The sequence below is a fragment of the Capsicum annuum genome, chromosome 2, assembly GCF_002878395.1.
Source record: "Capsicum annuum cultivar UCD-10X-F1 chromosome 2, UCD10Xv1.1, whole genome shotgun sequence".
Taxonomy (NCBI): Eukaryota; Viridiplantae; Streptophyta; class Magnoliopsida; order Solanales; family Solanaceae; genus Capsicum; species Capsicum annuum.
The window spans coordinates 138,879,993-138,891,735 of NC_061112.1; the positions used below are offsets into that span (position 1 = coordinate 138,879,993).

Here is an 11,743-nt window from a genome sequence, read left to right on the forward strand (position 1 = left end):
TAAGATAAAGTTTGGAAAAGTCATTTCAAAGTCTCTATGTGTACTCCTCTGAATCTTCATCTTAAACACAAATCCTAATTCATGTCATTCAGATAATATTTTTGTAGTAACAGGTGGTCTAGTAAACATGATCTTTTTTTTTCTTGCTTCAAATCTACTAAACCAGTTGAAGTACCTAAACTGATGATCAAGTTGGAGAGATGTCCCAATATACATCTTTCCGGTTAATGTAATTTGTACCTGGGTCTTAATTTATAAGGTAGGGATCTATGTCAAATCTTCAAAACGATATTAATTACTACAGGAAAAAGTTACAATGGGAAGGAGAGTCCCACTTGAAGTGTAATGTCATCCAGCCAAGACAATGATCAAACCCTAAAAATAGATTGTTATTTGGTTTAAGTTTTCCTCTCATGTTTGTTTTTTACGTGAATCAATTTGACTAATTTTTGTTACATTTTCATTATTTAAAATTTAAAATTTAGATGTTCAAAAACTATAAAAAAATAAAATACCACCCATAAGCTGTATTCCCTCTTAATATGGCAAAAATTGCATTTTAAGATATTGGTTGAAGTCTATATAATTTGACTCTGGCGTAGCGAAACATGACCAATAAAAGTGGATGGAAGGATAATAAAAAAAAAAAAATGAAGTTATTTCAGAAAAGAAAACCACAATCTGTTATTCCACGTGAAAGAGATGTAAAACAGACATGATAATTTAATTCAATGATATAGACACTTTGTTGACCAAAATTCTAAGAGCAATAAAGACAATTCTATAATTTACATGTTCTAGGTGGTAACCATTACATGCATATATATTACTACTTGTTATGTTATGATATATTGAATGATTTCATTATCCTCTATCATAAAAGTTCCTTCTCCAAAGATTTTCTTCAACGTTTGATACATTTTGTCCTATTTCACTCTTCCTCCTTAAAATTATGGATGACCAAATGCAATTAGGTATACTTTAATGTTGATTGAAAGTACCAGTAATTAGGGTAATTATTGGTAAGTACCTAGAGGCTAGAAGTTAGATACATATATCCTAAACACTTTTCTCCGTGAGCTACCAAAATTAACAACAAAATCAACTATGGGTATTTCTATCTTTAATCAAATAAAGTTAACACATCCATATTCATTAACATTCATGTCCTTTCTGCATTATTATTATATTTAAACACATTATGATAGGTTTTTAACTTTATTTTCTAGGTTACCATATTAAGGATTAACACACAAAATTACATGATGTTGCAAATGTCGTAGAGGAGTTTAAAGTTTAGATAAAGAGAGTTCAAAATATATAAAAAAAAAAATATTCAAAATGCTAATGGATTTTAACCTGTTAAATATTATAACACGTTATAAGATAACACCTGCAATGTTATTTCCAATGAAAAAAAATTCAGACAATTTACCCCTAGTCATAAGTTACTTTATCTTGATGGTGTGATCTTCTTCTTCTTTTTATTTTATTTTTTTCGTGTGGTATGAGTGCACAGAAATTGAATTCTTTTCCATTATTGATGATCTTGAATTCACAGTCTCAATTAATGTTTAGGCTTGGAATACCATAAAGCCTAGAAACGCATGGCATGTTGGTTCTATATTGCCGTAGGTGTTAGTACAAACAGTACTATAATATTTTCTTCGTAATGTCTGCTAGTGATCAGTGCCTATCAGTAAAATTCCTCCATCCATAGTAACTTACAAAAATTGCAACTTGCTGCCAAGAACTTGGAATCACATATTCCCTCCGATTCAAATTACGTGACAATATTTGACTTGACATAAACTTTTACGGAAAAGTAAAAACTTTTAAAATTTATGATCTCGAACGATTATTTTTTTTTTATAATTCATTTTATCATTAAGAGTAAAAGAAGAACTTTAAAGTTAGATAGTATATATTTTCCTACCCATCTCAGGAGAATCAGTAGTGTTTTCACTTATCCTTCAGCGTGATTTGAACCCTCAATCTACCGGTCGACAGTGAAGGTGCTCAAGTTTGAGCAAGTCTCCCTTGTTAGTTAAATATTTGTGATAACAAGAAGGTGACACTTTTTCGGAAACAGATTAAAAAGAATAAAAATGTGTCATATAAACGGAAACAAATAGAGTAATAGACTTTCCGTACTTTAATATAATAAACAACATTAGTAGTACAACTAAGATTAATATTAAATAAAGTAATAAACATTAGCAAGCATATGGTCCATAACTAGGCACACCAAATTAGTTTAGTACTAAACATAAGACACAAAAGGAAAGCAAATATTGATGATCCAAATAATTTAGGGGAAATTAGGGGATCTACCAATGAAAGAGTTGAGACTGAGTTCAAGAGCAGCCAAGTTGTTATTATGATAACCATCAGAGTTAGTGTGGTGGTACCATCCTCCTCCTCCACCTGAAGACTCATGATGCTTAATGCTACTGCTGCACAAACTTGATATCATGTTCTCTTCATGCATAGGGAAAAGTGGAAGAGTTTCTAAGCCAGGGTGGTAATTTTCTTCTTCTTGCAGTTCCTCTTCTTCTTCTAGGGTTTCTTCTTCATAATGTTTGTTAATACTACTTTTTTCAAGAAAAGGGTAAGTTGTTGGACATGTCATGTACGGATCAACTCCAACCCATGTGAAATTTTGATGATGATTCATTGATGATTCGTTTGAGCTACCACCTGGTGGTGATATTGAACAGTCCTGTTTCAACCATTTAACAATAGCAATTAGTAGAAATTTGGGATTCAATTTCAACATCTTGCTTTTTTTTTTTTTCTAGTTCAAAAGTTACTAGTTTTATACACTGAAGTAGTATATGTGTAGAATAAAATAAAATTTGTTTATAACAAGTTCAGTCCCAACTTTCAGACATCTGAGAAAATTGTTTTGCTTTCCCGTATTTTTGTGGGTCCAAAATATGTAAGGGAAAAAGAGGAAGTAATAAAGGAAAGGGTACTAGTTCTTTATAAAAAAAAAACTTATTAAGTTTGGGAAAAATGTTGTCTTGATTATGGGACTATTTCCTTTTTTTTTCTTCATTTCATGTCTACAAGAACGAAACTTGGTGGAAAAAACAAGAGTGCACATAAGCAACAGAGACTATTTATCTCAAGATTGGTGGATTGTCCTTGAAAATGGTTAAAAAAGGTGTTTTTTTAAGGGGGGGGGGGGGGGGGGGGGTTAAGTTATTAACAAACACCAAACTTACCCTAAAGCTCTTCTCCATAGCCAAAGTTCCATAACCATAGTTTCCAGTCTGTCCAACTGTGAGTACCCCATGTGAAGAAGCTGATGGACAGTGAACACCTGTATATATACATGAAACAGTTTCTTAAAATCATCCACAATATATTACAAAGAGTTTAACTTATACACTCGTAACTACTAGTGTATTTTAACCTGTTGTTATTTTCCGAGGCATTCTTAAAAGAAAGAATCTTTTTTTTTTTTTGGGTCATATGCTGTTGAGGAAGAAGTTACCTGGATTAGTAGTGTTGTTATACTTGTGTTCATCAACAGATCTCCAAAGATGAGGTATCATTTGCATGGGGCCAGGGATATTGGTATTATTAATATTAATATTGTTATCGTTGACAGAGGCAGCAGCAATGAGCCTCTTCTTTTGCCTTTCACGAGCTTTATGGTTCTGAAACCAATAAAACACATTTTTGCCTTCAATCTTTCCGTACTGTCTCAACTTAGCAGAGATCCTCTGAATCTGTTCAGCAGTTGGTGACCTAACTCCATTGTTGTAGTAAAGATCCTTCAATATTCTTATCTGGTCACTTGTCGGTGTCCACCTCGTACTGCTTTGCCTGCACATGAAACTGTTGCTGCCGCTACTGTTGTTGTTGTTTTTGCTGCCAACACCATCTTCTATGTGTTGTTGGTGAAGATAGTGCTGTTGGTTTTGTTGTTGGTGTTCCATGATAGATAGATAGAATAGAGCTACTAGTAGTACTAAAACAACAAGAGAACAAAAGGATGTAGACAAAAAACAAACAGATAATAAAAAGTGAAGAATGTGGCTATTAGGCTAGGTTGGTAAAAGACTGAAGACTTAAGAATGAGTTAAGAGAATGAGAGAATTATAAAGAGATTTTTTTTGGAAGTGTTGTTGGGTGGGTGTGGGGGGGCATCACATGGAGGGGGGGGGGGATAAAGAGAGAAAATCAAGAGGTATATCTGGGAGAGAAGGACTGAAATTGACAGAGGAAAGGGTAACAAGGAAAGAAAAAGTATGGGACAAAAGGGGACTAAAAAAAGGTTGGATTTCAGAGGAGTTTGCTTGGATGAAAAGGCAATGACAATATGTTATGATTATTAAGTTGGGACAATATATATGGGAAAGAAAAAAGGGTGCTTTATGAGAAGACAGAATAAGAGAAAAAGTATTAGAGCTTCTCTTGTCAAATGAATGAATGAATGTATAAATTATATGTTCTTCTTTTGATTTTAGTCTTTCATTTAGGGGAATTCTTCTTTATATATGGCCTCTTTGTCTCTGATTAAATTATGCCAGAATTTTAAATATTCTTTTGTACTCTAGCTGCTACTTACAAAAAGGTTATTAGGGCAAACTTGTAAATGTGTATGCAGTAGTAATTAAAAGCTGAGGAATGACTAGTTCTGATATATATATATATATATTTATAAATACACAGAAAAGATTCAAAAAATTTACTTATTTGCAAATGATGTGTGGTCATTTGTACATAAATGCAGCTTCTATTAGGAGGCTATATTATTAAAGCCACATTCTCAGAAGTAGCATTAATGTCAGAATTTTCTGCTAGTTGAAGCACTGGCAAATATCCAAAAGATCATTAGTGAACTTCTTCAGCTACAGGAATATATATAGGATAGCATTCATATTATATATCTCCCCATTTTTTCAAAAAAAAAATAAAAAATTGCATTCATTTGCTCTCTATTTTGAGACCAAGTATTCACAGTATATTATAGTACTGCATCTTCTAAGAAATTATATAAACTTCCCTATCCTTCATTTACCCATCGGTACGTACTGCGCTAAAAGAAATACTCCCTCCATTTCGGAATAAATGAATTGTTGGAGTATTTATTGGTGTTTCAAAATAAATGAATCGTTGAATTTTTTTCCAAAATTACCCTTATGATTTGACAAGTAAAAGAGACTGAAGCTTTTTCTTTTTTTGGATAAAAGAGACTTCAAGGGTAAAAATGAGAATTTATGTTAAATTTATGTCTTTGATGCTTTTTTCTTAATCTGTGTGTCAAAATCCAACAATTCATTTATTTCGAAATGAAGGGAGTACTATACAAAAACTACCAAGTTATACAACACATGCGTACATTGGAAGACAAAATGTAACCTGTAAAATAATTAAAATGCGGATAAACTAACCCAATCATCGTTGTTATGCCAAAAAAAATAAAAAGAAGTCATTCAACCTTACAAGTATCGTCATATTCTTAATTATGAGTGTCTTACCAAATTTTGAAAGTTGTCCCAATTTATGTGATACTTTTTGTTTTTTAAGAATTTGAACTTTTAAATTTCGTTTATTCTTTTGACCATCAGTTTTTTTTGTTTTTCAAAATAAGATGAACATAGTTAAAACAGTGTAAAAGCATCATAAGTTGCACCTTGTAATACTTAATAGTCTAAAATATTTTAAAAACATATGAAAATTGTGAAAAAAATATCATTTGACCGTGAAATTGAGAAATCATCCTATAAGTTCAAACGGGGAAAGTAATACTTGCTCCGTTTCAAAATAACTTGATCCCTTTTGACTTGACATTCTCTTTAAGAAAATATTTATTTTACTAAATTGATCTTATTAATTATGTTTTGAAAATATAAATTTGAGTAAATACACTTTATCTAGTCATTTAATATTGAGGGCAGTATTGGAAGAACATAATAAAATCCTCTTGATTTCATCACAGGAACAACTAAATTGAAACAAATATTTTTAGAAAGAGAGCCAGCTAAAACGAAACACAGCTAGTACTACTATATATCCTCATTCATCCTATTTGATAGAGTGTATATATATATATATATATATATGTTCATTTGGGATGCCAATAAATAGGTTACGAAAACTATACACACAAAAATACCAGTCACAGTATATATTGATGAACTTTTTAGGGAAAGAGCAAGTACAAACTAAAGGTGGATACAAAGAGAGAAAATGGGGGAAAGAGAATGGAATTAAAAGAGTGAAGTGATGAGAGAAAGAGCAGACATTGAAAGCCATGACATATTATATCACCTCTACATTATTATACATATAATAATAATCTGCACCTACCCAATCTTAAATTAACTGCCAAAACATTTACATATGATGCGAAGGGTACGGATTGTGGTGAGATTGGTAAAATTTAATTAGAGATTTCGTTTCGAATTATGAATTACTTTGAATTTACACTAAAGAAACATTTTCCCCTTTAATTATCTTATACTATGTGAATTCTGATTGGTGAGAGCTTTAAAACGATATCAGACATCAACCAAAGATTTTTTCGAAAAAAAATAGGGTAGATACACAGCGAGACCCAAGTATGTATGCACTCTAATAGGTATTATGCATTACAAATCAAGATTAATTAATGAGAACACTAAAATAGGTATTGAACAAAGTGTGAAAATAAAAGTAAATAGAATAGGAAGGGTATATAATAGCGAGATCCAAGTATGTCTGCACCAAATAAAATAATTTATTTGTCTCAATTTATGTGATAAATTCTTCCACTTAGTTGGTTTGTTGCAAAAACAATGATGTATTTTTAAATTAAAAAAGAAATTAATTTTAAGCTTCTCATCTATTCTGATGAGATGATTTATAGTCATATAAATATCTATGATTTGTTATAGACCGTAATTTTTAAATTTTATTTATTTATTTGATATTTTGTGCTCAATTAAATTATATCATATAAATTGAAAGGACAAGTAATATTTGTTTTAATAAGTCATAAATTAAAGCAAAAATACACATATTATATAACATGTAACTGAATATTATAATAATAATTAATTTTTTCCACTTGGTATTCATTACTTCGCACCAATACATGTATAGAATAATTTTGCCTAGCGAAACTTTCGCAAATAGGGAAAAAAAGATATCAAATAATTTTTGTCTTTATTAGGTTTAAACTCTAATCCTATGTGATTTTGATCTCATACCATTGATCAATGATTTTCATAAATTTGATTTAAACATGTTTTACATTCATTAACTTGGCGTAAATTTCATATATAGATAAAATTTTGTAGAGAAATAAAAGTACGTAATATCTACACCAAATTGAATAATCTAACCTTGATTGAATTTTAATTTGTTTATATTTGGTCCTAAGTGACAATGAAATATGAAGTAGAGAGCGGAAGAAAGAGCACAAGTTCAAAAATGGAATATTTAAAAGTGATGATTAGTGTGCTGAGTGCACATGTCGTGCATAAACTAATCACAATAATTATGATAAAACATAGTAACATTATTTTATCATCGTTATGTAATTGTAATTCGAAGCTAAGTTTTGAAACAATCACCGTTCAGAACTATAATTTAAATTAAATAGTAAGTGTATATGTATTTGATATCTATGTATTGTATATTTATATGTATATTTGTTTGATGTGCATTTCATATGTATACAGTCGTACAACTGAACAATTTTTGTGGTTCTATTCAACATGCATATTTATAAATGTTTGATGTCGTGTGTAATTGTGTATGTGTTTATATGACGTATTTATATTTGTATTTGTATTTGAAAGATGAATACATTTGATTGTTGAAATAGCTATTAAAATGTAGCTTTGAATTGTAAGTAGCTAAAGTTTAATTAAAATACAAAATTTCATCTAAATATTACTAGTTGTTTCCGAGATTTTCTCATTAAAATTAAACCTTTAAAAGAAAGGGTCACTTTCAGGGAATTGCTTTCTATCGCCGCATTTTATTAATCATATGTTCAGTTCACCAATAGACTGCAACTAGACTTCCAAAGCTCTCTTTTTCTTTTTAGCCACATAAATTGTACTCTATCACTCTTTAAAAATTTTAAAAGTAAAATTTTGACCATCCCTCGTTAACATTTTTTCCCGATATTCTAATATATGATATAATTTAATTTAATTTAATATATTGATAAATTTTTGCCTCTATTACTTTAACATTTAATTAATTAGCCGTCTCTTTCCATTTTTTCTACCTCTAATAAAATAACGAAGAATGAAACCCAAAGAAAATGAAGAGAAGGTACTAAGATGCAACAAGGTTCACCATGTAAGAACAATATAACATTTACTTTACTACATTAATAATATCTGTGGAAGCCATGCATTGTTTTATCAAATGACAATTGATTTCTTATGTTTCAGATTGATCTAAGATACTTAATCTCTTAAGTAAGAGATCGAATCTTAGTAGCATATTTGGTTGACTATTTAAATTTTTATTTTGTTGTGAGGATTCGACACCTTTTAATTTCCTCTTCTATTCCCCTTTATCTACCACCCCATATATGTATTTTTTTTCAAAAAGAAGCAATCTTAATCTTTTAAATTTGTCAAAAATTAGCATTTTTCGTCTCCGATAATTAATATTTAGTAAATTGTTATTGTTAAATTTAATGAGTTGTTTAATATTTGTATGATAATTTTCTTTTATTATAATCTTTATGCATACATAAAATTCTTAAACAGACATATCGTAAAAACAAATTTAATTGAGTTTTAATATGAATATCGAATTTTGGAAAAAAAAAAAATAGTCTTTCAAAGTCTAGTAAAGCTCAAAATCAGTATTCTTTGATCTTTCCCTTGTATATTATATTATATGGAGTATTATTTTATTATCAGACAAACCCAAAAACTCCTTACCTCATCACTAGCCTTCGCAAATTCTTGTCAAGTACATGCATTCCCTTTTCTTGCGGGTAATCATAATGTATCCTAGTATTAGTAGATAAATAAAATATTCTATAATTTTGCCATAGCTAGCTTTCCCAGTATCTCTCAAGATTTCCCTAACATCATCTTCAAATCTCTCTCCATTTTTTTTCTACATATTATTATGTTACTTTGCGGTTCAATTTACTTGTCATGTTTCTTTTAGAAAATATTAATTAAAAGAATAATTTATTTAATTATTTTATAATCTCAATTAATACTATTTTTTTCACTTTATTATTATCTCTTCACATTTATTGTGTAAAGATAAACGTGAAAATTAGTAGTTAGTTATATCTTAATTTTTTAAAATTACAAAAATAACTATTTTAGTTCATCTATTTTTAGTAAGAACGAAAAATAAAGTGAATCGAGAGAATATAATTCTCAATTTTCTTTATGGCTTTCTGGTCATTTAATTCCTACAAAGAGACTACCAAACCAAATGCAGAAAAAGAAGAAAAAAAACCTAGCCACAAACTTTATATTCACAGTTTGAATATTTTTATTCTTAAAAAAAAAAACAAATTTTGATGCTCGTGAAGGAAGTATAACTTGCTAAAATTAGATATTCCTACATATTATAATGTATGGCCATATATAGTGGTTCATTGAAGTATAAATTTTTAATGTAGATGGTGGCTTAGCGTTGTTGTACTTCTCTTCTAAAATAAAGGTTTCATACTTTTGTTGAGTTCTACTGTAGAATGTTTTAGGTAGGTGGCTACGAGTTTAATGCACTACATGGATCGTTTTATTAGCGGAATAAGGTATAATATTTTAAAATTAAGTCTGGGGTTAAATTTGTATTGTGTCTAGTAACCGTATAAACTTATCATTATTTTACCGTGCATTTTAGGTGAGTTTAATTAGTTCAATATTATAACAACAACAACATACCCAGTGTATTCCCACAAGAGTGAGGTCTGGGGAGGGTAGGATGTACGCAGTCCATACCGCTACCTCCGAGGAAGTAGAGAGGCTGTTTCCGATAGACCCCGGCTCAAAGTAGAGAACAGTAAAGTTCAATATTATAATTTTAGAATTATAATTTCAAAATAATTTAATATGCGAGTCAAATAACTTTTAATAAATCATACGTTCAATTAAAGATATAACTTAATCCAAAAATTATTTATTTCTATTTTTTTAAAAAATAAACTATCCCATATTATTTCTATATAGAGAACCCACATCTGCAGTTTGGGGTTTGGACCACTACCAAAGTTGATTATTTCTTGTAGTTTCAGATGAACTTTCCATTTATGTATATTGTTCTAATTAATGTCTTAAGTTGACTAAAAGTTCTTGTAACAGAACAGGGACCGGACCACATGACATTCTTTTTCCTAGTTAATTTCTTTAATCACTGTTTCGAGAGGCGAACTCAGGATTTGATGACAACGGGTGCACTACTAGAGGTGGATGTGCATTAGTACAGTGGTTCCATGCCGCGCCTTAATGCTTTTGTAAAAAAAAAAATCGTGTGAAGTCAAACTTATCCAAATAAATATTAGTTAAACGGAAATATGACATAGGTTTTTGATTCCTGTGTGTACATTTTTGAGATTGAGGTTGCAAGTTCGAAACTAACTTGAGTGTTTATTGAGCATTTATTTTGAAAAAATAACAACAAAAAGCATCAAATGGGGATTGAACCTAGGACGCCTCTCACTAACAAAGAGACATAAGGTTAAGTTTTGGTCCAATGAGCCAAAGCAACACTTGTCCTTAAGGGTGCACAGTTCAACATTTTATCTTTATTCAGATGTATACATGTACATATACGTAAATTTTTTCGAAATTACCGGGAGCACGTGCACCCCACCTTCAAAGGTAGGTCCGCCTCTGTCTGCTCCATATATATTTTTAATTAGTATTTATGTTTCTTAAAAAGACATTATTAATCGAATAGAAAAATACTACACAACACACATAAAAGAACAGTAACGAAATAGAGTAATACAATAATCGGCGCACAATATGCTAGTAAAAGATGAAATCAGAGATCAAGGAACAACAGACATAGTACTACGATACTAAAAAAGATGGACGTTCAAAAATGGCCTACTTGATAATCATCTATAATAAGTAAGATTACTAACCCGATTATCTACTAGAATAATTTTTTATTTACATGTATATTATCATGATCAATATATTAATTAATTAATATTATGAAAGTTTGTTTTCAAGTAATGTATTGCATTGGGATCTTGCATGGTTAATGTGAAGGCAATATCAATGATATGTACTAATAAACATTTTGTTGGCTTCTGCAGGTCAAGAGTTGTAATCAGTTATATCCGAATACAAAGTGATCCAAACCGAAGATAAGATATAATTGAAATTAAACTGGATGTATTTGTTTAAAAATAAAAAGATGAAATCTTGAATGAAAAAGTCACATTAATTACATTACTTATAAAGGTCAATAAGCAGCCAACAAGTCGGCTTGTGTTGCCAGCTTAGATATTTACTTTTATATTTTTTTCATTTTATTTTTTTTTAAGTTTATTATATATTTAAAAATTACATTAAAAATAACATAATTCATGATAATTAATAGCTTAAAATATTTAAATATCGCAAAAAAATTAGCTTTGGCTGACTCTCAAAAATTTGTCAGTGAGACAAAAGATAAAATATTATATTACTTTAGTATAACTAAAAATTACATAAAGCCACAACTTAAGTATCACTTATTACACAAAATCCTAACTCTCAAAATCCCACTTTTTTAATTTCTGTCTAAAAGTACATAT

At 29.7% G+C, this 11,743-nt stretch overlaps 1 protein-coding gene across 1 annotated transcript; it reads right to left on the minus strand.

Annotated features, from left to right (window-relative positions):
* Positions 1 to 2,132: 2,132 nt before the first annotated feature.
* LOC107861315 (protein WUSCHEL) lies at positions 2,133 to 4,115 on the minus strand. Its single transcript, XM_016706658.2, has 3 exons — positions 3,503 to 4,115; positions 3,231 to 3,328; positions 2,133 to 2,722 (listed from the first exon to the last, which is right to left on the minus strand). Exons 1-3 carry the CDS (start codon positions 3,948 to 3,950, stop codon positions 2,312 to 2,314), a joined length of 957 nt encoding a protein of 318 aa, XP_016562144.1. The 5' UTR covers positions 3,951 to 4,115; the 3' UTR covers positions 2,133 to 2,311.
* Positions 4,116 to 11,743: the final 7,628 nt, after the last annotated feature.